Source organism: Falco rusticolus, chromosome 4 (genome assembly GCF_015220075.1).
Source record: "Falco rusticolus isolate bFalRus1 chromosome 4, bFalRus1.pri, whole genome shotgun sequence".
NCBI lineage: Eukaryota > Metazoa > Chordata > Aves > Falconiformes > Falconidae > Falco > Falco rusticolus.
Genome location: NC_051190.1, coordinates 10,698,851 through 10,726,543, shown reverse-complemented (window position 1 = coordinate 10,726,543; position 27,693 = coordinate 10,698,851). Strand labels below are relative to the sequence as shown.

Here is a 27,693-nt window from a genome sequence, read left to right as displayed (position 1 = left end):
TGTTATGGTACATCCTGGTCTCTAGAGGATATAATTTTCCACCCAAGCCCTCCTCTGTGTGCCCAGGAGGATGAGCACATATGGTTTGCTGAGGCTTGTGGCAGGCTTTCATCCCATGTCCCCATTCAGAGTGGGATCAGATACCTCTGAGCAGGCTGTTCCACTGCTCAGGGTGGGGATTGTCCCAGACAGCAGGTATGGGGCCCTTGTGAGTTCCCGAATGAGGGGAAGGAGCTGGGCAAAAGGAAGAGGCCATGGAGCGGTTGGCACCGGCCAGGATGGTGCAGGAAAGCCCTGCATGCCCAGGGTTTGGCAGCACAGCCCTGGCGCTGTGGTCCGGCGCGCCGGCAGGGCAGGACCCTCGCTATTGAGTCGTGTCCCAGGAGTTTTGCTCCAGCCAAACCATCAGCTACAGCCATTGTGGCAATTCAGCGATGTGCTCTGGGGGGTTTGGGCTGGGTCATGGGGGGGGGGGCTGTTTCCCGGCTGTGATGGCCAAGGCTTTGCCAGCTCATGCTGGAGACACCACTTCCCTGCCCGTCATAGCATGTCCCGGGATTTGCGGTTATGTCCTCAGAGCTGTTTGATCCACTAAAATCACAGCTGATCAAAGGGGCAGTTTACAAGAACAAAACACTGGGTGACTTCCTCCGGTGGTGCCAGAGGCAGTCCTTTAGAGGCCAGATACGAGAAAAGAAGAAATCTTTTAACTACTGAGTGCCTTGGCTCCTTATATAGCTGCTTCTGTGGGATAGCTCTGCTATGCAGCACAGGCAACAGCCAAGTGACAGGTTTTTTTTAAAAATAAGTAATATATATGTATTCTTGGATTTCCACTCCTAAATACACAGGCACATTTTTTAAAATGTGTATTCCTGCATTTCCAGGCTTATGAGCAAGCTTGGCTGCTGCAGTAACTCAAAAGCAAAAGCCCTCAGTCACTTGTCTACTGAGCAAGCACAGAACAAAAGCCTTGATGGGCCCATCAAGTTTGGGGTTTGCACATCAGTTGGGAGAGGGAAACGATGACAAAAGTGGGGGCACTTGCCAGCCAGCCACGATCACCCCATTTCCTCTGGTCCCATGTTTCTTCCAATGAATGTTTTGGTTGTTAACATAGGATTAAATTATTTTTGCTCACACAGGGAAGAAAGAAATAGCTAACAATGGCTCTCCTGCAGCAATAAGCATGCAGTGGTGGCCACGGATTGCCCTCCTGCCTGAGACATGGGGAGTGCCACCAGTGTGGGAAGAGGCTTGTTCCAGGTAGGTGCTGCCAGGCTGGATCTCAGTTGTAGACTCCCTCGTGGTCACTGTGCTGGGTGATCCTCCAAATCTTCCTGACTCTCTTTTTGACCTATCCAGTGAATTGGGAGGTTTGCAGCTGAACAGGGACAGTGCTGAGCATCATTTTGGGAAGCTGGACCATCCTCTGGGATGGTCACACCAGTCCCGATAGTCTCAGGAGTGGATGGTTTTGGCTTTTTGGAGGGGCCATATAGGAGCAAGCACCCCTCTGAAGGGTGCTCAGCTAGGGGTTCAGAGTAGCGCTCCTGAGAGGGACCTTATCGTGCTGGTCCACGTATTACCTGAACATCGAACTGCTGAAAACGGAATCGTCTTATTGCACAGGAGTGGGAGGAGATGGGAAAAGAGTGGGAAGTCACTCAGTAGTGGGAAGCATTAAAGAGGGCTGGGCAGAGGGGTGCTCCCCACCCGCCCTCCACGCTCTGGAAAAAGCCTGGTCCCCAGGTAGAGGAGGAAGCTGGCAGTGACAATGCACTCCAAGATGTCACCATGCAATCAGGGAGGCTATTTATAGGTCATTAATTGGTTAGGGCAGCCACAGCAGAAGGAAGTGACTTTCAGGAGCAATAGAAAACTGCAGTGCCCAGCTGGCTTTGGAGAGGTGTCAGGGAAAGCCAAAAGCCCTAAAATGATCGAAATGCTTTGGAAAGAGGTATTTCACTGGGATGATGACTGACTTGGGTACAGCCTGAAGAAAAGTTGCATACCTGCCTGTGCTGTTTGGGGGGGCGCCTTGGCAGGACAGAGCCAGAACTGCTGTTGGTCTGGGAAGCCCCATGGCAATGCTGGTGGCTGTGCTCCACACCATGACATATCTCTTTTTGTCATAGAGCTTTTGGCTCTTCTTTGTAGCCATCCCTCGAGGGGCTTTCTGTCTCTTCTGAGCTCCAGTTAGAGGCTTTGTCCCCAGGCCTGTCAGGTTTAGTTCATTAAAAGCTGGTAAGTAGAACTGATACCAGCTCAGAGAACACCTTAAATACCATGTGATGTCCTCCTAGGTGGGACACTTTTCTTCCTTGAGTTCTTGATGAGATGAGTTTCCCTCAAGCCAGGGGCTGACCTCACTGTCAACCATCAGGCTACTCAAGTCAGAGCAATTGCAGCTTTCCCTTACAGCCTGGAAGATGCCAAGCTGGTTTCAGGAATTAACATGGGCAATGTCATGTGCCTGTGACTGCAAATAGCCGTTTTTCTGGAGGTCCTGATGTGAGATTCCAGCCTGCAGGCATGCGAATAGTGGGGACCTGGTCGGGCTGTGCTGGGGCTGCCTGAAGCGAGTGTGCTGAACTGGTGTGAGCTGCAGGAATGCACTGTCTCCAAGTCCACTCATTTGGATATTGTGCTCTTTTCAACGGTTCTGTTATCAGATGGAGCATTTCCTTCATCAGTGTTAATATCCATGTACTGAAACAATGAAAGGGCTTCCTATCAGTTCCAAATAGGACGTGAAAAGCTCTCAGCGTTAAGAGTAGAGGATGCTGGAATAGGGCAATGGGAAACGCCTGAGTCACTGAAATGCCTCTTTGATTCCATGAGGCTGATATGTTCAAAAGGGAAGAAGAAAAAAATAAAAAGAGAGAGAGCGGAGCTAGTTAATGATCTGCGGGACAGAGGACAGGAAGGGCCAGTGCTTGCAGCGTGGGCCTGCAGAGGAGGGGAGGCACAGAGGGGTGTCTGGCAAGGGCTTTGGAAAGTGGAGAGGGCAGCAGGGAACTGAGCATGATGAGCTGCCTAGTTTGTTTTTAGAGAGGGGGGAGGCATGGTGGAGAAAGCCTTCCTCAGCCTGACCCTGTGCCCCTCGCCCTGCTGCCTCTCAGCCAGCGTTTGCCAGCCTTGCCACCCCTTGCCTGAGGGCTGCTGAGCCTGCAATCCCAGACCAGAGCAGGGCTATTCAGTGCAGCATGGCTTGGGGCAAGGAAACCAGCCAGGGCAATGCTCTCCAGCAAAAATTGGAAGGGTTGAATGTATCCCCGATGCTCTGTGCAGGTGTAGGACATAGTGGTATCTTCTCTTCACATCTCCCTTTTGTGCTGGCAGGCACAGCTGGGGCAAAGCTGCTGGATGGGCACGGAAGGGCTGCTCTTGGGCTTTGTTGAGCAGCATTGGCAGCACTGTGAGGCTGTCCTGGGGACTCCTGGTACATAGAGGCAGCACCAGACATCCTCCATCTCATGTCCAGGAAACTCGCCGGCAAGCTGCCCCTGCAGCCTGTGGGATTTAGGCTGTCAGTCCTGCTCAGCTTGGGGCTGATAAGCTGCAAAACAAACTTTTAAATCACTGTGATTTAACGGTCCCTCCAAGCGCTGCAGACTTGGAGTAGGGAAGGGAAAAACTGCTTTGCAAAGCACCCAAGGTCACTAGCCCAGCACAGAGGAGTTGATTGTTTCCACTGCCTGTTGTCCTGGCCGGAGGACGTGCACGGCCGCTTATGCTGGAGCTGTGCATGCACGCGGGAGTGAGGGATTTGCTGAGATTGGGCAGCACCTGCTGTCCCGAGGCAGAAGGAGCAGGATTTCCCGAGCCTGCAGAAATCCCTGGTTTGGAGCAGGGCAGGTGGCCAGGGCAGCACGGTCACTGGCTGCTGCTCTGCCGTGACTGAAGGTCTCCCTGCCTGTCCCTGCTAAGCAGGTGTAAATCTCAAGGCCACCGAGCAAACACACAGGCTGTGAGGTGTGCCAGGTCAGGGTCAGGCAGATTTTTTGCTGTTACAGGAAGAGTTGCAAATACATTAGATGTAACCTGTTTTCTCCCTCTGTTTTGCAAACCATCCCCACTCTCCTGCAGGCAAACACTCCATCGGGCATGAAGGCAACAGCCTTGCTGTCCTCCCCGAGGAAATTTCTCAATGAAACGAGTTAAAAACTGCAAAGGGAAGGAATTGGAGGAGAGATCAGGTTGCTCCTTCAGGGTGGTAAGAGCACTAGGCACTGCAAAACTCAGTAAAGAGCAACCCCCTCCGTGAGGAGTAGGTGTCTCTGCACCCTGAGAAGCACCGTGGAGGGCTGTACCCAAGGGGCACAACTGCTCCATGCTCAGGGTGATGGAGCAGTGCACACTCAAAATCTCTCCTCTCCTAGCTGTGGGGCCACAGGCAGGAGGCGTGGACCTGTCCCCTCACCAGAAAGCATGCAAGACTCCCTGTGAGCCTACTCTCCAGGATTGTGTCCTTTCCTCCATTCTGCCTTGCCCAGGAGATGCATCTGGCTCCCTGCTTCCCTCATTCCAGGGGGAGCCCAGCCCCAGGGAGCCCAGCCTCCAGGCGATGCGCAGCACTTATCCCTCTGTGGCTCCCATTCCCATGCAGGACAGGGTTGCCCTTTGTGATGGGTGAGAGGAGAGGTGATGAAAAGCCAGGGGAAGATGTGCCAGGGCTGGAGGGAGCCCAGCGCGGGGGGTTAGGGCGGCTCGGGAGGCTCGCACACAAAGGGATGTCCTGTCTTCACACCTGCGGGGCGGCTGGGGCGCTGACAGGGGGGATAATGCCACTGACAGAGGCACGTCACTGGCAGATAGAGGCAAGGCGCTTCAAATAAAGGCAAGCGGCATGGTGACAGGAGATGTGCCTGGGCTTGACTGCACAGGGAAAGGTGGCTGCTGTGGGCATGGGCTGGGGACAGTGCTGGGGACCCTGTTGAGGGGACGGGGGAGATCAGGTGGTTGCCTCTCCTCCTCCTCTATCTCTGCAATGCACAAGCCTATGCAGTAGTCCAGTGTTTGCTGGAATGTGTCTTGGCCAGGCTGTTTTCTACCACTGTGAGAGAAATAGATGGTCTATGTGAGCAGGGGCTGAAGCCAGAGCTTAGGCAAAGGCTCAGAGAAGCTCTCAGAAAAGGCTCCCCCCATCTTTACCTCCTTGAAAATACACAGCAGACCCCAACCTATCCATCAGGTCTTTCCAAGAGTTTGCTAAAGTACAAAATCAGGAAGCACTGTGGGTTTCCAGCTACTTTTCCCACTAGTCAGGTGTGACTGTGTTTGAACCCACAGCCACGCTGTTCCCTTGGCTTTCTGTGTCTTGTCTGGGTGCGGGCAGTCCCTAGGTGGGGCTGGGGTCCTGTGGGAACCAGCATGGTTGAATCCTGGTGGGCATTCAGCAATGTTTTGCCTCTACTGCACTTTGGTGGGTTGCAGCATGGGGCTGTGGCAGGCACCCATCACCAGGCGTAGTGATGATGGTGCTTTCCTTACAGGATGCACCAAACCCCACTACTTCTGGCCCCAAAAAACCGACGTTGCCTCTGTTGGGAGAGGTGTAGCCCAGGGCTGTGTGAGGCTTCTCTTGCTCCCCAGGAGGGTGAGGAGCCCTCAGGAGCTGGCAGGGCCCCGTGTTGCAGGATCTCCTCCCCTCGCTGGGATAACATCTCCCTTGGGTCCTGCTCCCTGCTGCCTGTCGTCACCGGTGAGGGACACCTGTGCCCACTTCTCACGGGGGATGAACAGGGGTTTGGGACGCTGGAGGAGGAGGAGGCTCCGTGCGTTAGAAAGCAGGTTGTAGATTTAAGCAGCTTGGCTCGTCAGTCGCTTCAGGGCCGGCCGGGCCGGGGCTAAGCCTCTGGTGCTCCCGGCAGCCTCGGGAAAAGCGTGCGGATGGTGCCCTCCGGCGGCCCCGGCCCCGCTCGCCTCCCGCCCGCAGCGGCTGGCGCTGGGGCCGCCCCGCGCTCGTCGAACCGCGCTCTGCGTCGCGGAGTCGGGATGGCTCTCCACTTCTTGTGGTTTGTTTGTCAGGATGTTTTCCCTCCTCTGGCCTCTGCTTTCCACTGGCTTCTCATCTGCTGAGCTCCCACCTCTGCCAGAGGACAGCTGAGATGCTGCACAGGCACCGAGCTGCTCCTCAGCCAGCCCCGTCCCGAGTGGAGCCTGGGGGCCCTGCAGCCCCAGCCACATCCCCTGGATCCCACTCAGGACCCTGAGCCTGGCAGGATCCCACTTAATGGGTGGCAATAGTGGATCTGGGAGCCATCTGGCCCTGGATGGGCGGTGAAGGGGGCTTAAAGGGATGGGGTGACCCTGAGAGGAGGCTGGCAGGATGGGCACCCTGGGGTGGGCTCTGTTCAGTGCTTGGGTGTCCCTCTTGCAGCCACCAGTGTTCCCAGCTGGGGCCCTGAGCACACCCAGAGCATCTCTTTCCTGTCCCAACTGGGAAGGGCTGGGTCCTGGAGAGCTTTCCTGTTTGTGTTACACCCCACCGCTCCCCAGCAGCCTGTCACCCGCAGGGTGGGGGACCAGGGCAGCAGCACTCCTCTGGGTTCACGGTGCTGGCAGGGCACTTGTGACCCCTGCTCCTGCCAGGACCTGCTGCCTCCCCCCGACATCCTGCAGGAGGGGGATGGAGGACTATCTGGGCTGGGCAAATTAGGCCCTGCCGAGGTCTGAGCAGCCCCGGAGCCCTTTGCGAGCCTCCCTGAGCCAGTGGCCCTTGGGACTCCAGGGGAGGCAATGAGCAGATCCCAGCGGTGGCTTGCAGGTGCCTTTTCCCTCCATCTGGGTTTTGCTGCGGCAGAGGAAGGGGGAGATGATGGGCTGGCTCCCGGAGCCCCCTTCCATGCTGTCCCACCCACGCACCAGGCCAGCGGTGAGAGACGTCTCCTGGAGCTGTCAGGGGACAACAACTGAGGACAGAAGCTCCCAGCCCTGCCCTGCAGATGGGCTGAGGCAGGGCTGCCTTCAAAGCAAAGCGTGGGTGCTCCCAGGCCTGCTGGGATAAGAAAGTTAAGGGCTGGCATTGTTTTCCCAGGTCCAGAGGGGGGGTGGATACCAGGCAGGATTAGTCTGGCAAAGCTTCTCAGTGTGCTCAAAGGGGCACAAAGGGCCTTGAAGAGAAGAAGATGCACTGATGACAGGTAAGAGGAGTGTCTCTCAGCAGCCTCTGCCTCCTGACGCAGACGGGATGCGCTCAGAGCAGGTGCTGCTGCTTTGCAGACCCATCTCTGCCAGGACTCCCTTCCCATGTGCCCTGGGTCCCCCTCAGCACCACTGGTCCTGCAGGCAGGCAAATGGGGCGCAGGGTGCTCTGCAGCAGGGAGGGGGAGGAGAGGTGACGGGGGTGATTTTGGTGCCTCTCTGCTGCTGACAGCCCAGGTAACCCCCATGAGTCCCTCAGGGTCTGTACTGCCTGTCCCTATCTGCAGACAGGGGGCAAGCCCTTCCTCCCAGGCAGTGTCTGTTCACAGAGTATGAAGGTGCTTGTATTGTGGGCCAGATTTTGCTTCTCTACTTATTGGTTTTACAAATGGTATTTGTCTCGAGGAACTAAATGCACTGTTAAGTCTGGGAGGCTCTGACAGTACCTTGGGGCAGGGGGAGCCCACCATGGTGCAGAGGACCCCCTATGGCAGCCAGCTTTTTCCCAGGGCATCTCCCTATGCCACCCAAGGCCATTGCTGCCATTTGGAGACCCCTGGGATGATGGGATGGGACATGTGTGCAGGCACAAGCAGAGCCTGGGAAAAGGGTGGACGTGCAGGTAAACAGGTAATGCGTGCACAGGAGTTCAGTTTCTTGTTTGTTTGGGTTTTTTTTTTAATTATTTGCAATCACAAGCAATTAGAAGCTCAAACCTGGAGAGTGACAAAACCCATGCCTTGCTGGGTTGCTGCTCACCAAGGTTTTCCTGCCCAGAAACCCGCACCAGCACCACAGGGGCTGCTCTGTGCTCTGGCTCAGCTTTAGAAAGCATGGCTGCAAGAGGACTAGCGACCCACAGAAGCAGCCAGCGCTGGGTGGCACCTGCTTCCTGAAAATGGGTCCTGATGGGTGGGCTGGATGTGGCCCTGGCTGCAGGGAGGGTATCACCTGCAGGTGCTACTTTCCCTGGTGCGAGGCGATGCCCCCTGTGCAGGGGGGAGCCTGTGTCCATACACGGGATTTCCCAGAACTGCTCTCCTGCTCTGTGCAGGCCCTTTCGTGCCTGCTCAGTCACATTCCTTCTTTTACCAGACTTTTGCTGAAGCTTCAGTCACCAGGAGCCAAATTTAACTGAGTAGAAACATGTACCCCAGCAGAGCTGTGGAGTTTGGCAAACAAGTGCCAGGGGCATTTACTCCAGTGTAAGGAGCTGCTCCATCAGTGAGCTGCAGTGATTGCTCAGGCTCCTTGTGGAAACCACAGCTTTGTTCAGCAGCACACAGCACCAGCTTTTGTACATCTGTGATAACTTGTTAGCTCTGATAACTTGATAAGTGGCGGGGAATTTGTGTGCCATCACCTGTCTGGCCCACCTCCTCCAGCATGGGTTATAGCCTGGCACCATCCTGCTCTGCAACAGCCTGGCTCACACAGCTGTGCTGTGGATGCACCTAAGCTCCCAGGAGAAGGCAGACAGCCACTGCAGAGCCTCTGCCTTGCTCACAGCTTGCCACGTGCTATCTGAAGTGCTGCAAACCAGGCTGAGAACTGAAGAGGCTCAACACACCTCAGGTTTCTTACCCACCTGGCCCCAGGATGACTGGCCCGGAGCAGAGACACCAGACCTGGGCTGGACTCTCTTTGGGGAGGATGCAGGGGATCTCACTGTCGGTGTGGTCTCACAGAGCAGCCGGAGCATCCGTTAGGCTGAATGGGGCTGGCGTGCCATGTTTGTGAAACCTGCCGTGCTTGCGGTTGACCAGAACGCTGAAATAAGCCCGGCCGGAATTGGTGCACTGCTCTGTATCCTGATGTGGTGAGCAGCTCCGACCAGCAAGGGTGGGGGCAGCCCCACTGGGGAGACTAGTGGCAGCAGGACTGCGGGGACCTGGCAGCACCAGCATGAGGGCCGCATGCAGGGCCCCGCCGGTGCCCGGAAAGCTCAGCCTGGCACTAACGGAACTGTGATAAAAATGAATGTGACCAGGACAGCAGCATGAGGGAGATTAATGTCAGATTGTCAGAGGGGAGGAAACTAAGGCAGACAGCACTCAAACAGATACTGGAGTGTGTTGGGGGGGCAAAGCGGGTAGATGCCACTTTTCCCGACATTGATGCATCTGCAGATCTGCATCCCCCCCTACAGCCTTTCAAGAGAGAAGAAGGGACGAAGAGTTTGCCTGAAATGCATGCATCACCCTTGCCGATCCCTGTCCTGCCATCTTCCCACCTCTGCAGGTGGGGACCTGCCCCTCTGTACTGGCCTGAACACCAACATTAGCAGCACCTGCTGCCTGACACATTGCTGCATGTCTCTTGTGGGTCCCTGCCCAGGCCAGGTTTGCTGGTGTTTCCCACCAGCAAAACTTTGGCTATAACTGGAGAGCTCTTGGCTGCAAGAAGGTGCTTCGCCATGGCTGCTCACAGGTACAAAGCTCTTCTCATTGCTATCAGCTGCTCTGGCCTTGCCTGCATCACCAGAGAAGTCTGGTCGCTCAGTATCTCTCACACTACCTGGTCCCCTGGTTTCACCACAGCTCCTTCTTTCTTCCATCCATCACTTTTGGTGACCCCAGTGACTGTTTTCTCTCCAGCCCCAACTTTCTCAGGCTGTTCTGTTGGTCGATGTTCATGTCTGACTGGTCACACCCTCTTCCCCACCTGAATGAAGCAATCGTGTCCGTAGCCAGCCCCCAGCGCATCACCTTCCATCCCTGTCCTCTGCTGCGCCCTGGGCTCTTTGTAGCTCTCTTCCAAGGGAGTATCCAGCCCCGCAAAACCTGCCCGTGGCATCATCCAAAACAAAAGTCTCACCAGGTTAGGTCAGAGAAAAGGCAGCCCCAAACCAGGGCGTAGCTAAGTAGCCGCAGGAGCTGGGCTCCAGTGGGGCCGTGTCTGCCCTGTTCGCACCTTTGCCCCACGTCCCTCCCGCATCCCCCCGCATCCCCCCGCATCCCTCCCGCATCCCTCCCTGCCGGCAGGGCGCGGGGCCTGGCTCCGTGCTGACCCGCCCGAGCCAGCGAAACACCTCAAAACCCCCAGCCAGGGTGGGCAGAGGCGGAGGGCCGGAGGGCCGGAGGACCAGGGTTCCAGCTCCAGGAGGTGCCGCCGCTTTCCCCGGCCCCGGCGCCGCGGCGGCGACGCGCGAGCCTGCAGGGACACCTGGCGGCTGCCGGCCGCGCCGGGCCCCGCGGGGGGTGCTGCCTCCGGGGAGCCCTGAAACCCCGGGGCACGGCTGCCGGGGGTACGGAGGCTCTTTTTAGCCACGGCATCCCCCGAGCAGCTGCAGCTCCGTCTTTTCTGCCGTAAGCAGAAGGGGGAACCGGAGACTTTTCCCTCGCCTGGGCTGGCTGCAGTCAGCGAGAGGCGTTTTCCATCTCAACCCCTTTTTGTCTGGTTTCCTTCTCCCCTCCTTGCAGGTCTGCAGGGGGGCGGATGGACGGCTGGGCTGCAGGCGCCTGTTCATGCACCAGCTGAGCTGTTGCAGAGGTGATGCTGGCTCCTGCTTGTGAAGTTGGAGGTAGCTGGTGCAGGTGTGGGACCAAACAGTCCTAGGCACAAATGGCAGTGATGGGTGACAAAATCACCTTCTGTGAGCAGTGAAGAGTAAATCTTACAGGAGCTGGGAGCTGAGAGGTGAGTGTGGGCAGTGCCCGTCTGTCTCAGCTGTACTTGTTCCCCCACCGTATTTGTTGGACAGCCAGGGATGCTGAATGCAGGCGATGAAAATCAAAATCTGCTTGCAAGTCATTAGCAAAGAGTAAGGACAACAGATTTCAGCACTGCTCTCCAGCACATTTGTTGCCTGTTTATAAAGCTGGCACGCAGAGGCACGCTGTGACGCAGGTGCTCGGTGTCCCAAAGGTAGCAAAAGCTCCCGCCTGCTCTACTGTTCTGGCACAGGGATGTCCCAAGGCCGAGGCTACAACAAATTTTGTGGGCAGAGCACGCCTGAGACATGGCGTGGCCTGTGCCAGCAAAGGCAGGGGGCACTGCCGGCGCAGGAACCAGAGGAGATGGGCTGAGGAGGGAGGGCAGCTGGACTTGCACCCATGGGACATACATTCTCCTCCCGTGTTGCCTCACTCAGAGGTGAGGCTCACTAATGCATTTATCTGGACAACGTTGAGTCCCGCAGCTCTGTCCTGCCAGTCCCCTTTCAAACAACCCAGGTTTTATATATCCTGAACAGCAGCCCCTGCTATCAGGGACCAATTTCTCCAGGACAGTGAGCTGTTAGGATGCTCACTCTGATGCTCTGGTTCTATTATGCCCTTTTTAGATTTAGCACCTAAGTCATTCACCTCCCCAGTGCTGGTACTCACTTGATCTTTCATACCTGAGCTCACACCTCGTTCCTGCTAACTGCTGCTAACCGCTGCTAACCCCTGCCACATGGATTTGCTTCTTCAGCACACCTTCTCTAAATCCTCCTCCTCAACCCTCTCTGAATGCCTCCAGCTTCTATGAGCTCCCCTGGTACCAAAGGTTACAGTAGAATTGTGTTGGCATAAGCATTGGTCTCCTGAGCAGCAGGGAAGTGTGGTCTTGGCTGCCTGGGAATCCACAGTGGCAGCAGCATGGAGTAGGGAGCAGCGGTGTGTTCCCGAGGGCTGGCCACAGGTTTGTCCTACTCCTTAGTCTCTCCGTGCAGAGAACAGAGGCAGAGGGGGCAGGGCTGAGTTACCCTTACACAGTGGGGTGAGAAGGGCTGTGCAACAGAAGCAGATTTGTCCCGGGGCCAGCCAGATGAACCAGCTACCTGCTGGAAAATGACCCTTGGAGGAAAATCTACCCAGGGATTTTGGTGGCAAGTTGCCACCCTCACCCCGAGCAGTTGGCTCTGGCTGAGAACACCAGCCTGCCTCTGTGGAGCAGCATCCCCTGGGGGCTGGCCCTGAGCTCCTCACTGCCATTTCCTCCACCAGCCCCTTTTCCTCTTTGCATGGCAGGTTTACCGAAGAGGTGCTGAGCATCATCTTCTCCATCCCAGCTTCTGACCGTTGCTACCATGATGCTGGTCTGTGGACAGTGAGCACGGAAATTTCACCCTGGGCGGTATTTGGTAAGCCAGCATCTCTGGTCTTCGGTCCAAGCCCAGCAAGCCCTGGACCACTCCAGTCTGGACCAGTTTGAGTCAGAGGGTGAGAAGTGCCCGGGGCTTTCTTGCTTGTGTACCTGGCTGAGAGCAAAGACTTGTCCTAATGACGAGCTTCAGGGCGGAGACTTGCACAGCCACCCAGTAGCTTTGTACAGCCCAGGAACTGGGAAGGATGGGGAGAGAGGACAAGTTGTGTCCCCCAGCAGACGGATGTGGCGGGGCCAGGTGATCAGAGGCATGGTGACATAGATGCAGCCAGCAGAGCCCATGTGCCTGGGCCAACATCTCTCAGTGAGGAGGGACCTAACGTGACATGTGGTGTGGCTCCTGCTTTAGCCATGTGCTTGCTGCTTCTCTGCTGCCTACCCCTGTGCTCTTGGAAATGTTAGGAGGTGGGTTCCTCTCTTTTGAGTGTCCCATGCCATACCAAAATCAGAGGCGTGGAACACTCTTGGGCCGCTCTTCACTCAGTTTGGCTTTCTCCAGCCTGCGGCTGTAGGGTTGACACAGCTGTATCCCTGCTGGCCAAGGGATGCTCTGCATCTTGCAGCTGTGCCACGTGGGCCACTGCCACGCGCAGCCCTCGTGTCCCCATGGGAGGACGATGCTCCCCACCACCCCTGGAGCCCCTGGCACAGCAGTGGCTTCAAGCTAGGCACCACGCAGAGCCACGCAGGTGGCACCTACAGGGAATGTCCCCTGAAGCCAGAGTCATCAAAGCCCGGGGTCTCGTCCACCATGGCAGGGAGGCCCACGCCAGCCCTGTGGTATCTCTCCAGCCGTGGTGTGCATGGCTGCTGCCCTTGGGAGGAAGAGGCAGCTCCAAGGTGCAACATGGGGCTCGGCACAAGATGGCGGCAGGGCTGGGTGAGGAGGACGGGGGTCCCGGCGGGCCCACCATGGCCCCAGTGGGGTGGGCTCCCTTGGCTGTGCCTCGAGACCCTGGGGTGGCCCCGGAGGAGCTCCCTGGGCCCAGGGGACGTTTCCTGTTTGCTGCCCGCGCTGAAGCATCGGCCCTTCAACCGCCGCCAGTCCTCCGCTTCCGGCAGGGGCTCCCGCCCGGAGCCCCCCTGCACTATCAGCTCACCAGATGCCTTTTTCAGGATACTGTGGTAAAACTGTGCCGGGCAGGCGCTGTCATTTGGGGTTTTCTCTCATGTCAGCCTCGAAGACAAATTGGATGAGGAGGAGCGAGAGGGGGGGAAAGAAAAAAATAACAAATTTAAACAAAAAACCCCCCACCAAAACCCAAAAAAATAAAGATGCTTGCCTCCATCCTCAGCCAGGGCTGGCCCGTGCACCAGCGGGGCAATGGGTCCCCCAAGCAGCGGGGCCACCAGCGGGCTGGGCACGCTGGGGTGGCGACAGGGCGGTGCGGCCTCCCCGCTGGTGTCGGCCTCTAGCGGCGGTGGAGGCGGCGAGGTGCCATGATGGCCCCATGGGCCCCACCAGTGCCACAGGGACCTTCTCTCGCCCCTCCTGGCCCTGCCACCCGCTGGGACGTGGTCCTTGTCCCAGTGCTGTTGTCTGGTGGGACGTGGTCCTCTGCCAGGCCGTGGCCCACCCTGTGCTGGTGAGGGAGCGGGTGCCACGAGCAGGGGTGTGAGGTACCACAGACCCCTCAGCCAGCAACAGCCCAGGGTGACCCCAGACCGGGCAGGTGCCCCCAAGGCCACCGGTCCATAGCCACCAGATGGTTCTGAGCAGCTGCCAGACTGGGTAGACTGGGAACCGGGCAGTGCTACTGGGGATGGAGGGAGGGAAATGGTGAAAGAACATTTGGGGAAGTCTGTCTGTCCGTCTGGGGGGGCTGCCAGGTCTGCCATGGGGCTGAGGTACCAAGGCGCTGTGCCCTGCTGCCAGGGATGGTCTGCAGACAGATGAAGGGGACAGACCATGGATGCTGTTTAACCTGGGAGCTCACTAAACCCCTCTGCGCTGGCGCAGGGTGTGCACGCGGGTGTGCGCTCCCCACAGCTGTAACTCAGCAGGCAGCGTTACAGCACAGCTGCTTGCACGGCGCCTAGCGTGTGCTCCATCCCTGCCTCCCTTTGAAGATCCAGGGTCAGGTCAGGCATTGCTAAACCCACCGCGCTTTTGGATGTGCTTCCTCAGGGCGTACGGAGACGTGGCACCCCCCAGAGCTGACTGCAGACCTGAAAGATTTGCTCCGGGTTAAGCCTGGTGGTTTTATTTGGTTAGAAGAAAAAAAATAATTAAAAAAAAAAGGTGGTTGGTCCCTGTGGAATAGAGGGGAGGTGTCAGCACGGGGAGGGGAGACAGGGTCAGTGGCGCAGAAATATTACTGGGCTATCCCCACCCATAGAGGATGGAGGGAGGGCTGGCTACGGCTGGGGGTGTGGGTGTGAGTCACAATGCAACTGACTATAAAACCCAACTTTTGCCTCCAGCCCCTAAGTTCGAGCATCCACTGAAGGATGGGTTGGACCTCCAGAACAGGTCTTCAGGTCTGTAATTTCCCTTGGAGGATTGTAAGTGAGAAGTCAAAGAGGGAGAAGTTGTTCTCTGGCTCCTCAGGACCCCCAGGAGAAGCTTTGGGTGCGGGTGGCATGCTGGTGAGAAGGGGAGCCGTGGGGTGCAGGGAGGCAGGGGGGAGCAGCAGGGAGGTAGAGGGGAGCTGCAATCAAGCTGCATGCAAGGCAGGTGGCTGTGCTGAGCTGGGGACCTGAAATCATGGCTGCTCGCTTTCGCCAGCAAATCTTGCATTTGTGTGGTTTCCTTTTCCTTCTTCTACATATACTTTTTTTTTCCCCTTTTCTCTTCATTTTGTTCCCTTTGCTGTAGAGGCAAATTTCAGCCCTTTCAACCTTTTGGTTCCAAACTCGGCACAGGAGGAAAACTAATTACAGAGTCCCAGCAGGGCTCAGCTTTAATTACCCATGAGATGTTAATCTGCTAGAGGGTCTCAAGCGCTCCTTTATCCAAGCCTTCCTATTCCTTCTGCTGCTCCACAATTCCCCTGGCAAATGCCTCCCAACTCCTCACAGGCTCTCCAGGATTTTGTCTGAACAAGATCACAAGCGATATTCCTAGCCCAGAAAAGTTTCTGTGCAGAGCAGCAGAGACAAAGCCCAGTCTTCTTGCAGTTCTCAGCTCTCTCTTGAAGGCCCAGCTGGTTTTGGATGCAGCGCAAGGATGGGGTTGTCTTCTCCATCAGCCTGGGATTCCCCCTGACCACAGGTCTCAGGTTAGATGGCCACAAGCGTAGCTGAAGGGAAGAGGAGCCCTCGTGCCTGGATTCCCTGGTGGCAGTGCCTACATCCCCAATGTTGGCTGTGGTGCTTTGGGAACCCGCTGGCTCCAGTTCCTCACACTTGATGAGCTGCCAAGCCTGGAAGAAATAAGGGATATCCTTGGAAAGCAGCAGCTGGAGCTTTGGAGCAGCTGGAGGGTGATTCCAAAGTCAACTAAAAATGGTGCCAACAAGGCCAGCCCTGGCCAAGGACCTCCTGGACTGGCCCTGGTGGCAGAGGCCAGCATGGTGATGCTGGCTGGAGGATGCAGCAGCTGCAGGAGCAAAGCAAGCACAGCCTGAACCACGTGGAGGAGAGACTGAGCTCCCTGATGGATCTGCTGGTGGGAGCTTTTTTGGGCTGTCCGCGGTAGCTCCTTCCTAGCAAATTAGTCCTCAATGGGCACCTTGGGAGACACATCTGGCAAGGGGCTGCTTCTCTGCTTGTCACTGGGGTCTGAGCAGGGAGAACATTTTGAAACCTCCTTGGATGCATTTACAGTTTGCCATACCCAGCCACAAGAGAGAGATTTTTAAGTCAGATCCCCTCAAGCCCTCAGAACTGAGGAGGAAGACGGCAGGACATGGACAGCTGACTGCCTTTCTGGCCCAATGGCCCTCCCCATTTTTCCCCCACCCCATGGATTGGAGGCTGATGCCTTTAAATTTGGCAGAGAGAAAAATCATTTGGCCTTAATTGATCCATTTGCTGCTATCAGGTGCTGTTGCTCTGGCCCTCCCACAGCTCCTGCAGACACCAAACTTCTGGTAGGTGCTATGTTTTTTCCTCCTCCTTTTCTAGTTTATTCTCAGGAATTAATGATGCAGGAATCCAGAAATTGCTCTGGTTTCTAGGTTGCTCTGCTGCTGTGTGTTTGTTGAAAGGGTTCCCTGATATATATGCTGCTGTGGGCTACTATCACAGGCTCCAGGTGCTCAGCTGCCCCTTCTGGGGGGGGGTCAAGCAGGGAGGCTGTGTGCTTTGAGGTGTGGGGTCCCTCTTTGCTGTGGTTTCCCAGAAGTTCTAGGGGCTGCTGGCACAGGAGAGCAGACACAAAAGTTGGGGGCAACTCTGGGGGGTGAAACCCACCCTGGGGAATGCAGCAGCATGTGTGCCTCCATCCTATTTCATAACGCAGTTGAAAAGCACGGTAGGAGCCAGAGCCTGTCTCTCCAGGGGTCTCTTGCTCAGCCCAAGGACCTGCACTAAGCCCCAGGGCAGGGACACCCCTGTGCCACTCACCCTGAATCGCCCCTTCCCTGCATGTGAGCTGTCCTGAAGGATGGGCTCAGGGCGCACCGCGTGGGAGGCTGCGTCCGCCCGGGGAGGGTGGCGGAGGGGAGCAAAGCATCTCTCTCTGCAGCGGCTGGTTTATTCTCAGCCTCTGGAATTGGGGCAGCTCTCCTTAGGGACCAGAAGCCTTTTTTACCGGAGCTGCCTGCGTTCATCCTGCCTATTTATAGCTGCTATCTCCGCAGCCGTGGTTTCCATTAACAAGCAAAATCTGAAGCCGCCAGTAGCCGTGCGGGCTGAGGCATGTGCTGATCAAGCAGAGCCCCTTGGAACAGGGAGGAAAGACACAGAGACACACTTGCAACCCCACGGGGCTTTGTAATGGGCACAAACTCCGCTGTTCCCTGGTGGTCTGGGCTGCCTGCAAAGCCAGGCAGAAGTAGTATGTGGGGAAGGTGGGGTGGCATCGCCTTTCCTCTGCCAGGGTGAATGGAAAGTTTGGGGTGTCTCTGGGATCATCAGTTTGATCCCTCTCCTCCTCCCTGGACCTGCTTGTGTTGCCCTGGGTGCAACAGGCAGCCCCTGTCTGGGCTTTGCATGCCCCTGGTACCTCTATGAATATTGTGCGTGTGTTTTGGCCCAGTGGGGTAACGTTTATTTATTTGATTTTAGTTGTTGGTCATCGCCACCCTTGCCAGGCAGGACTTGTGGTTTCAGGGCTCCCAAGAGCACCTGTGCAGGGAGCAGAGGCAGGGGATCTAGGCTTGCCCACCCCGCTGCAAGGTGAGGCTTGTGGGTGTGGGAGGGAGCTGGCACCGGGGCTCAAGCCTACAGCAAAACGCTAACAAACCTCTTTGGAGGCTGTGTGGCATGGGACAAAGGGCTTTCCTACCAACTTCATCCTCTGTAAAAGGAGAAAACCATCCCAGGAGAGGACAAAGACCACTTTTATCCAAGTTAAGAGGGGACAGTAAGGGGGCAGAGACCATGAATGTGACAAAGACCTGTGCTACGTGGGTCTGGGACAGAGGGACAGGCAGCGCAGGTGGCCTGCCGAAGGACTGGAAAGCGTCCAGCTGCTTGCGGGTGTCCAGGCACGGGGCTTGCAGGTTAGCACTGGGCCACAGAGTCTATGTTTGCCCCGAGTCTCGCACGGTGCCAGTGCAGGTGCTGTGTGGGGGGGGACACCTCCACCTCCCAGCACGGGCACTTCTGGCACTAGCATCCTGGCGCTGACTCAGATGCTCTGGATGTGCTCAGTGGTGTAACTATGTTCTTGCCCGGTCTGTAAGCAGCCTCCAGCTCCTCTGGAAGGGTGCATGAAGCGAAGGCCCGAAGGAGAGGGTGGCATACCGCTTAACCACCCCTGCCCTGCAGAAGCAACACCCGCAGGCAGCTGCCTTCGCCCACAGCTCAGGGCAAGGCATCACCAAGAAAGTCAGAGGGACACATCTTGTTCTGAACTTTCGGGTTTTTTCTGTACTAGGATCTCAAACCAACTTGGTAAACAACTTAGCCGTGCAAGTGCAGTAGGGAAGACCTATACTGCTGTCCCGGCAGCCAGCTCTGGGGTGTTTAGCAGTGCACTGAAGCAGAGAGGCACAGGGGAAAAAAAAAAAATCTTGCAAGACTGAAATTAGCAGGGAAATGCATGCAACAGCCCAAGATACCCAGGTGTGAGCAAGGGCCTACTTGGGCAGCACAAGGGCTGCAAGGACTGTTGTCATATGCAGCAGGAAAGCATATGGCACACTGAGAGGGACTAGCAGGAGGAGTTATATTGCATGTTTTTTCTCCCTGTAAGGGTGTAGGTGCACGCATATCCCTAGGGAACAAGTACTTGGCTTTCTCCCTTGCTTGGGTCTGCCTGTGCAGGGTGGCAGAGCTCTGCCTTTCGGGCACATAGCTGACAGGAGACAGGAGTGGTCAGGGCTGAACGCTGGTCCCCGGGGAACTGCCCTGCCTGGCCATGGGCAGGACAGGGCCACCCAGCCCCTCTGCACCAGCATCTTTGCCTCCCCCCACCCCAGCATGACACGTAAAGGAGAGGCAGTGGTTGTTTTATTTCAAAGTAGAACAAAGGTGTCTTTTATTCTTTCTGGAGGCGCAACATTCAGATTTGCCATGAGCGTGTCAGAGCTCAGACTGGCTGTTTGTGTGCACTTTAGTCAGGGCACATTTACACAGGGAAAAGCAAAAGTGGGAGACTGTTTTATAACCTGGCTGAGACTCAGCCAAACAGCATGATGTTGTGGTCCCTTGCACAGCATGTATTGCTGAGCAGACAGGCTCTATAGAAAAATCTAAATGCAAAACGTACTCTCATACATTTCGCGTCAACTTTTCCCCTAACTTTGCTGGGAAGAAGTTTTGGCTCAAAGTTATCCACTCCCAGGCTTCTCATTTTCCTCCATACTTCTCCCGTCCACATGCTCACTAAACCAGAGAGTTACAGTGCGTCAAGGATGTTGTCGATTCTGGTGACCAGGTCCTGGCGCTTGTTGGAATGCATCTTCTCATTCTCAATGTACGTGTCCTTCTTGAGCTTGCCAGCTACCAGCCGCTCAGCCTCAACCGAGGACTTCAGAACAAGCTCCTTGACTTGGCCATCGAGCTTCTGAATCTCGCTTACCTTACAGGGTAAGAAACAAAGGGAATATTAGAGGAGACAAAAACCCCATCCATACAGTGATGCTGGAATAGAAGAGAGGATGAAGCTGGAGCAAAAGATGAAGTCAATGCTAAGAGGAAACATCTCCGATCCCTGAATATTGCCTCCCGAGCCATCACCTTACTCTGGCATTGCGTTATGAGGAGTATCTCATGAATGGATAATTAAGCAGTGCGGATAAAGGGGCTCTGAGGACCCAGGAGCCATACTGGCAGGAGACAGGTGCAATGACTGTTAAGGAGTGCTTAATGACAGATTTTAAAGGCTTCAAGCTAATTTACAACTATGACAGCTGGAAGCTGTGTCCCTACAGCTAATATTAATGGTGTGTGAGAAGCAGGTCTGCAATGACAGAGCTGCTCTGAGTTAATAATAGATTAAGCAAGGTGGGCTGCTGGTTGAATGGACCTTACACTAAAGTGTCGCTCACCTGGGTTTAAGTGGCTGTTGCAGGTTAAGTGTTGAAATATGGTGGAGGAAGGAAAGGATAGTGGGTGTGTGCTTGCTGTGCTGTGGCTTTCAACATGGTACAGCAAAATACCCCCGGAGGAGCATCACGTTACTAAAATTCTGTCAGCACCAAATTCAAGTGTGCAAGAATACAAGAGATCAGGGAGAAGATTTTGGTTTGGCTGGTGTCAATAGTAAAGTCAGAACTGATAACGCGCTGATAGCTTCCATTTTTACCTAAGTGTCTCTACCATGAGCTCAATCAGAAGCATCAGGATTGTGTTACAAAAGCATTAATCTGTACTCATGCAGCTGGTTCAAGGGCTGTTTAAGAAACAGCACAAGCAGCTGTTTAACAGCAGCACTTAATGGCTGCATAACCAAGATTACTGCAAAGAGAACAAGCTGATCTTCACACCCCCTGGCAGGGATCAAGCCATTTCCAGAGGTGGGAAAAAAAACCACCACAACAAATACAGGCTGCAGAAGCTAAACCCCAAATTAAAACTTGCCTAGAATACTTGATAGAACCAACAATAGGAAGAGTTTATAAATATAAACTAGAATTTCTTACTTTATCACACAAGTCTGAGCCTTCTGTCTTCAGTTTAGACTGCAGAGACGCTATCTCATTTGTCAGGGCCTTGTGCTCTGTCTCCAAAGACTTTTTGCCACTGTTCAGCGTGGAGATGTCCCGCGACTGCTTGTATTTATTCACTGCTTCATCAAAGTGACGGTACAGTCCAAGTCTCTTGTTCACCAGAGTAAGCACTTGTTCTGTGATGCAGGCAACCTTCATCCTGGCTTCAGCAGCTGGATCCTGCAAGAAGACAAAGGGAAGATCTAAGCAGTCACATCTTTGACCTGCACCAAACCATGCCTGCAATCTGCCACGGACCTGTTACAGAAACTGCTCCCTTTGCAACTTAGTCAACCAATAGTAATTAGGTGAATGGTACAAGTACTGACTACAGCCAGCACCTTTCAGCACTCAGTCTGGCCCAACAAATAGTTTAACAAAATAAGTAAAAACATTGCAGGAGAATTACAGCTATCCCTACTTCTTGGGGGGATTCTTTTCTATCCAGAAGGCAAAAGTCTGGCTAGCCTTAGTACACCAGTTCAAACCCTGCAGAAATATCAACGCTCAGGTAGCATAAAACAAGGGCTTCATTTAAACATCTAGTAAAATATCTGATCAGCAGGAACATCCAGTGAGAATTACTGGTGTGAAAAAATCTCCATCAGCTGAGTAAGCTACTAATGCTCCCGCAGAGCTTTTCATCATACAGCACCTTAGTGATGGAGAAATCCAGCCTCACATAGACGATCACAGTGAAGAACAAGATATAAAAGGCTCCAACCACCAACAGAGGCTCCTGCAGCATCAAGATTTTGTTGAAGGTGTAATGAACCTAGAAGAGAAGTTTGAAATGCTGAGCAGTAACCCATGTTACTATGAGAGAGAACTACCCTCCTCGGACAGCAGTGGAACTGGACATGAAGTCCAGCAAGTATTTATTTCTGGAACCCAATACGGGTGTTTTGACCGTGTTCCTAAATTCAGAGGAGGCACAACTGCTCAGGCAAACCACGCACGGAGGCCACACTCACCACAATGTCTTGGATGTGCTGTTCCACCAGGTTGCTCTTGTGTGCCACAATAACTGGACGTCCAAAAGTGTCCAGATAGGTGTAGTGAAGCTCATCTGAAGCACGATTGATTTCATAGGGGCTGTCCACGTGGATATTCCTGTGGATAAAATCAGACAGTCCCATATGACTATACAGTGTCTGAGATGATGTAACCTCGGAGTTGGCTGGCCAGCCATGGCCTCTAGCACAAGGCAAATTATGCAGTTTAAACACCACTCTAAAAGGAAGCAAAGCTGTGCTCCAAGGTCTCCTCCACGTGCAAAGTCATAGTTTTGTTTCACTGCCCCCAGGCCGTTCGAGTAGACTGGAGAGTTGCCACCAACACAGCACTATCTGCAGTAACAAGCCAGGAATAATGACACTTACTTGGCGCCTTCTGGCAGGACGATCTTGACAGTCAGAGAGTCTGTAACTTGCTCATCGAACACATGGTCGACAAACCTCATTTTCAGGGCATACTGATCACCTAAGAGAGTGCAGGCCAGAGGGTGGTTACAATTCCTCAAAGAACTGAAGCTCAGCTCCTAACACAAGTAAAAGCAGAATTTGGATGGATCGGTTGTGCAGCAGGGGGCACTAGCTCACTCGAGTATATTTTAACCAGATGTCTACAAAAACCTGAAGGAAGCACAGAAAAGAAGAAAAGAAGGTGGATTTGCATATTCTAGAAATAATAGCTAGCAACTGTTGTTGCTAAGGTGCTGCATACTGCAGCTTTGAATTCTTCACTGTACAGCAACCACCTATAAACACAGAGGAGAAGGTTTTTTTACCCCCTTCCCCTATGCCACCCACCGAGATTGTAGAGGTATTCGTAGCTCGGCAGGTTATAGCCAATGATGTAATGTGTTTTCCATCCCCCAAAAAGTGGGAAGCGGGGACGGATCTCCATCTCCACGGAATCATCCAGGACAAGGAGGTGGCTGGTGGAGATGTTCCCGATTTCATCTCTATAATAGACGTCCTGAGCAGCAGCTGGGAGAATGGTCTGTACGGAGAGAAGCAAGTCAAGTGCATCAGCTAGGAGTTATTTCCCGTGAAACTGGCAAACCCAATAATGACTGTTAAAGCGCTGAGAAACTGCGCTCCCGTGTGAGAGATGACAAAATGGCCATTCAGTTGCACCAAGTGGTAAAATTGTGCTATTATAAGCAATCAGTCACAGAAGTGGCTGCCAGCACTAAAATCACTTGGACTCTAAATGAACGTGCCTTTCTCCAGCCCAGTTTCAAGTATCTCAGACAGCAAGGGATCTCATCATGCCCACCAGGACAGCAATTCCCTTTTCACTCCAGCCCGCTGCCATAGCTCACTAGGCTTGCTGGCTTTACACTCAGCAAAACGAGATTTCTGTTTGGCTGCACCACCTTACAGAACTACAACAATCAATTCTGGAGGCTTCAAGCAGCGAGAAACATTTTGGTTCAGATGAAAACACGTAATACTTCTCACATCTGCCTAGCAAAGCCACAGCTTTAACTCCTGTTGAGTGCTTTGTGAGCAAGGAATGAATGGGTGAGTTTTTAATCAATACTGCTTGACATGATGAGACTATGACAGAGAAGGCAACTCTAAAAATAAGACGGTGGGGACAGAATGAATGGCCCTTGCACAGTAGAAAACAGAAAGCAGATATTAAGGGTTTTAGAGAGTCTCTGAGATTGGAGGGGTGGGAGTGTGAAGAAACACTACATGCCCTGGTATATGCAATTTGTTTGGGGAACAGATGCAATAAAGCACATAACCTCCCAATTCTACCTCCAAAACCTATTCCTTATCTAGCACGAGCTTTCTCTGAAAATAGATCAGAGCTCTAATATTCCCTTATTATTTGGGTATGGTTACCAAAGAAGAGGCAAAGGAAAAGGACAACTGTATTTTTTTTTTTCTCCTCTGGGGATGTAAGAAAGGGGGAAGCCACAGTTTAAAGGAAAAAAAAATATTATGCAAAATGTGAACCTTAAAAGACTTGACAGAAGAGATCCCACTGTCTGGCTGTCTCTGGTAGTCATATCTGGAGAAAGGCCCTTTCAGCACTGCTCCGGTGTGCTTTAAATCAACCGTCTCTTCAACCGCAATGTTCCCCCAATGAGACACCTCGATGACTCGGGTCATACTGGTGATGGTCAGGAATGGACTGTTATTTTCATAGTGCACCTTCAGAGTGTCCTACCGAGGAAAAAAGATAAACTATTAGACCTGAAGCAAGGAGCAACCTCCGCTCATAATTATCTGTCTCCGTGTCCCACAGAGAAACCTCCTTGACAGACTCTGCAAGAGATGAGGCTGACTGCACAGGAGGGACTGAGCCACCCCAGCCCAGCCCAGCTCACACAGAGCGCTGGGTACCTGGGGTGTACTCGTAGGTCACACCCTGTGTGTCTGGCTGTTATGGTGGTGAGTGTGCTAGAGATGCAGTCTTCCCCACTGCAAATACACCCCTGCCAGAACCATGCACAAACTGGCTTGGTTCGCTCTGTAGACATCAAGCAGCGGTCAGCGATCACATCTGTACTAGGAGCACCCTGCTGGAGCGCATGTTCCAAGCCTGCATGCAGGCTAACTCAGGCTTGACCTGCAATTCTTATATGAAAGCCTCTAATTCCCACTCTCCAGCCTCTGAGACACAGGTGCCGTGTTTCTAAGACGCTCTCTACACAGCCACAACCTCTTTGCACCAATATTTACCTGGCTGTATGGAGGAATATCCTTGAAGGGGCCATATTCAATCATGTCTTCAGTGCGGGAAGGGTTGCCCAGCTTGGTGTAACTCTCCACGTTCCTAGAGGCCAGTTTGACCCGGGTTGTTTGAGTCTTGGCGAAGTATGGCGAGTAGAAATAGTGATTTCCTTCAAAGACCACAAACTGTTTCTCACTTTGGGTGATGTGGGTGGGGTAGGGCTGCAGGACGTGCGTGAAAACCATTTCAACAGATACACGGACCTTGGCCCCTGGTGCCAAAGGAGATGGCAGCTTCACAGAGAAGAATTTTCCACTGGAAGGGAAAACAGGTAAGTCATATGAGATCTCCCCTGAGAGAGTAATCAGATCCAACCTCTGCAACACCTCCTGTGTATGGGAGCCCGTATATCGTGCGTGACTGGGGCCAATATTTTATTTGCTTCTCCAAGGTGTATAGATGTTTGGTCCCAGAATGCGTACTTACTCTGGACTGGGGAAGCAGGACAAGAGGCAGCACAGGGGTGAACTGTGCCCAGGCACACTTATAGTCTTTGCTTCACAAAAAGTCTGGGCTCCCATTTTGGAAAGGGAATGGTGACACACTCCCCTCCCTCGTTCTGCATTTATAAAGCATGCTTCAGCAGGGCTTTTTCTATTCCCCAGATGACAAGAATGATTTGAATGAGAGGAAGCATGTGCAAATGTCCAGAAGACAAATCACAAACATCTTCACCACCTGTTCCCACCAAGTCTGTTCATTCTCAGCTTTTTGCCCACAGGACCTGAAACTAAGGAATGGCCAGAAAATAAGCACAGTTTTGGACTGAGGTTCTACAGAAAAGACTGAGATTTCACCAAACCTGTAAGGATGCACCAGATGGACCACGGTGATGATACATGCCTGGTGGGCCCAGAGCAGGATGACATGAGACCTCCAGATAGGTCAGAAACCCATGGTCTACCATGGCAACTCAATTCAACAGTCCTCTTGAAATCCTGCAGCACGGTGCTTCTGACCCACTTTACAAGCACCCTTTATTTCTCAGCTCTCACGGCTCAGAAAGCACCTGCCTGCCCAGATATGCAGTGTAAGCAAAGCATCCCAAGCTTGGCAGCACAGAGCCTCATGCAAAAGATAGCATTCTCTCTCCCTGCAGCAGCAACAGACCATGCTGGGCCACAGCAGGCAGCGTACTGCGTACTCCCCACATCGCAGACTAAGAGCTGTGCTCCGGGGGCAGCCAAAGAGCACTTTACAATCTCTCAGTAATCACCACTGCTAATCGTTTGAGAACTCTAAAGGGAGCAATGGGTAAGAGCATGACCATAGCTATAATGCTTCTTTTACCTGATGTCCCTTAATAAAGGAACAGGGCATTACTCAAAGCATTGCGTACAAGAGACTACGCACAGCTGAGCTCCCCTGAAGGCAGCTGTGTTGCATTTAAGAGATGCTCTCCCCTCCCTAGCAGCCACGGGTGGCTGTGAGAAGCAGGTATACACTGCTTGTGCTAGGCTCGGTGCAGAGATCTAAACCCACACACGCTATTTCCCAAGAAAGGAGCATCTAAGGGTGGGAAACGACTTCTACTGGAGCCTCTTGGGCTGCAGGAATTGGGTTTGGCTGCTTGTGTGAGCTGTGCTCCCTGGCTCTGTGGCACCCCAGGATGCAGCCTGATTACAGAATGGATCTTTTCAGGAACAGAAGACTCTAGGATCTTTAGGTATGTGGGACTGGGGTAGTATTTCTGCTCCACCATAAGGACAATGGTGGAACCCCTATGCACAACTCCACGTATTGACATTAGAGGGTGACACTCACCTTTTGCCCTTAACTTTAGTCTCTCTCACTTCCAAGGTGTTCTCCTCCTCTTCCTCACCCTTGACCTGTTCCAAAATGACAGACTGATGAGTGTGTTACTGTTTAAGAGGCTTAACTTGTCCAGGGCAAACTCCAGAAGGTCCCTATCCATTTTTCAGGGGGATGCTCCCTGAGAAAGTACAAGCTGATAACTATTTACATACATACATAAAAGCCCTTTAATAATGTTTTGCATGAATACAAATTGCAGTGCGGTCAGCATGCAAGAACAGATACTGGTTATTTCTGCTAGCACTCTCAAGTTCCCCTCGGCCTGGTTCCCAAGCCAGCACAGTCACGGTAACTTCTGCAAACCAGACTATCGGTCAACTGCTTTTGTGATTTCTCTTGTAGTTTTCTACGGTGGCTGGGGAGCGAGCAGGCCACGGGGTCTGGCTTGGGCAGCCAGCAAGCACAGAGGAGCTCAGTGGAAGCGCTCCTGGCCGTACAAGAGCCCCCTTGCACGTACGGCCCGGGGGGCAGGCGCTGGACCCCGACCCCCGGCCGGCACCAGCTGGAACCGCAAGCGCTGCTCCCCGCGAGGGGCCGCGGCCGCTCTGCCCGCAGTCTAACGCCGTTAATTAGCGCCCGGCCCGCCGCCCGGCCCTCCGCCGGCACCGCGCCTCGTCCCGCGGCCGCCGCAGCCCCCGGCTTCATTGTTCCTCACGCACTGGAGGGGCAGCCCGTCCCCGCCCGCCACGCCGGCCGGCGGCGCAGCCCGTGCGGGGGGAGCGCGGCGCGGTGCCTACGTGTCCCTGCGGGCGGCGGGGCCCGCGCAGCGCCCCAGGCCGTGCCGCGCCCCCCCCGAGGAGCGGGGCGCCGTCCCCCGCCGCCCCTCGCTCACCTGCACGCCCAGGTAGGCCAGGCGGGGCTCCAGGCCGGGCTCCAGCGCCAGCAGGAAAGTGGAGGCGGCTGCGCCGCCCGCTGCATTGGCGAGGCTGAGCTCGGCCGAGACCTTGGCCAGGTGGGTGCTGAGGTCCACGGAGCGCCGCACCTCCTCCAGCAGCAGGTCGGCGGCGGCCCCGGCGGCCGCCAGGCAGAGGAGCAGGCGGCACAGCAGCCCCGCCATGGCCGACACACCGCACGGGGAGGGCACAAGATGGCGGCGCCCACGCTGTACGGGGAGGGCACAAGATGGCGGCGCCCAGCAGGGGAGGAGGCCCATGATGGCGGCGCCTACCGGCCCCTCAGGCCCTGCCCCCGCAGGGTGAGGTGGCCGCGTCAGTGCCTGGGGAGAAAGGGCGGGCGGGAGGCGCTGCGGCGGGGCGGGCCCCTCCAGAGCCCCCGGGGTGGCTCCGGCCTCCCGCAGGCCCGGGCGCTCCCGCCTCGCTGAAAGCACCGGGCCGCAAGCTAGGGGCGCCCGCGGTGCGGCTGGGCTCCACACGGGCCGCGCTGCCGGGGCCCGGGGCCGGCCAAGCGCCAGAGGCGCGGCAGCCGCTCGCTCGGCCCTGCTGTGGTGAACCGCTGCGGGGCCTGAAAGGGAGCAAAGAGCAATTACAGCAAATAATCCTGGACGCTCAGGGCACCAGGTGCTTTTAAATCTCCAGCCACCGCACGGAACAGCTCTGTTGTCTCCTCGTTTTTTGCAGAATTCGGCTCTCGCCAGGGCTCTGTCGGTGGCGGCTTCGAGCAG

At 54.7% G+C, this 27,693-nt stretch overlaps 1 protein-coding gene across 1 annotated transcript; it reads right to left on the bottom strand.

Annotated features, from left to right (window-relative positions):
- Window positions 1-18,784: 18,784 nt before the first annotated feature.
- Window positions 18,785-27,165, bottom strand: RPN1 (ribophorin I). Its single transcript, XM_037385259.1, has 10 exons — window positions 26,905-27,165; window positions 26,022-26,086; window positions 24,206-24,512; window positions 23,477-23,686; window positions 22,313-22,505; window positions 21,884-21,983; window positions 21,476-21,614; window positions 21,157-21,276; window positions 20,436-20,681; window positions 18,785-19,372 (listed from the first exon to the last, which is right to left on the bottom strand). Exons 1-10 carry the CDS (start codon window positions 27,127-27,129, stop codon window positions 19,190-19,192), a joined length of 1,788 nt encoding a protein of 595 aa, XP_037241156.1. The 5' UTR covers window positions 27,130-27,165; the 3' UTR covers window positions 18,785-19,189.
- Window positions 27,166-27,693: the final 528 nt, after the last annotated feature.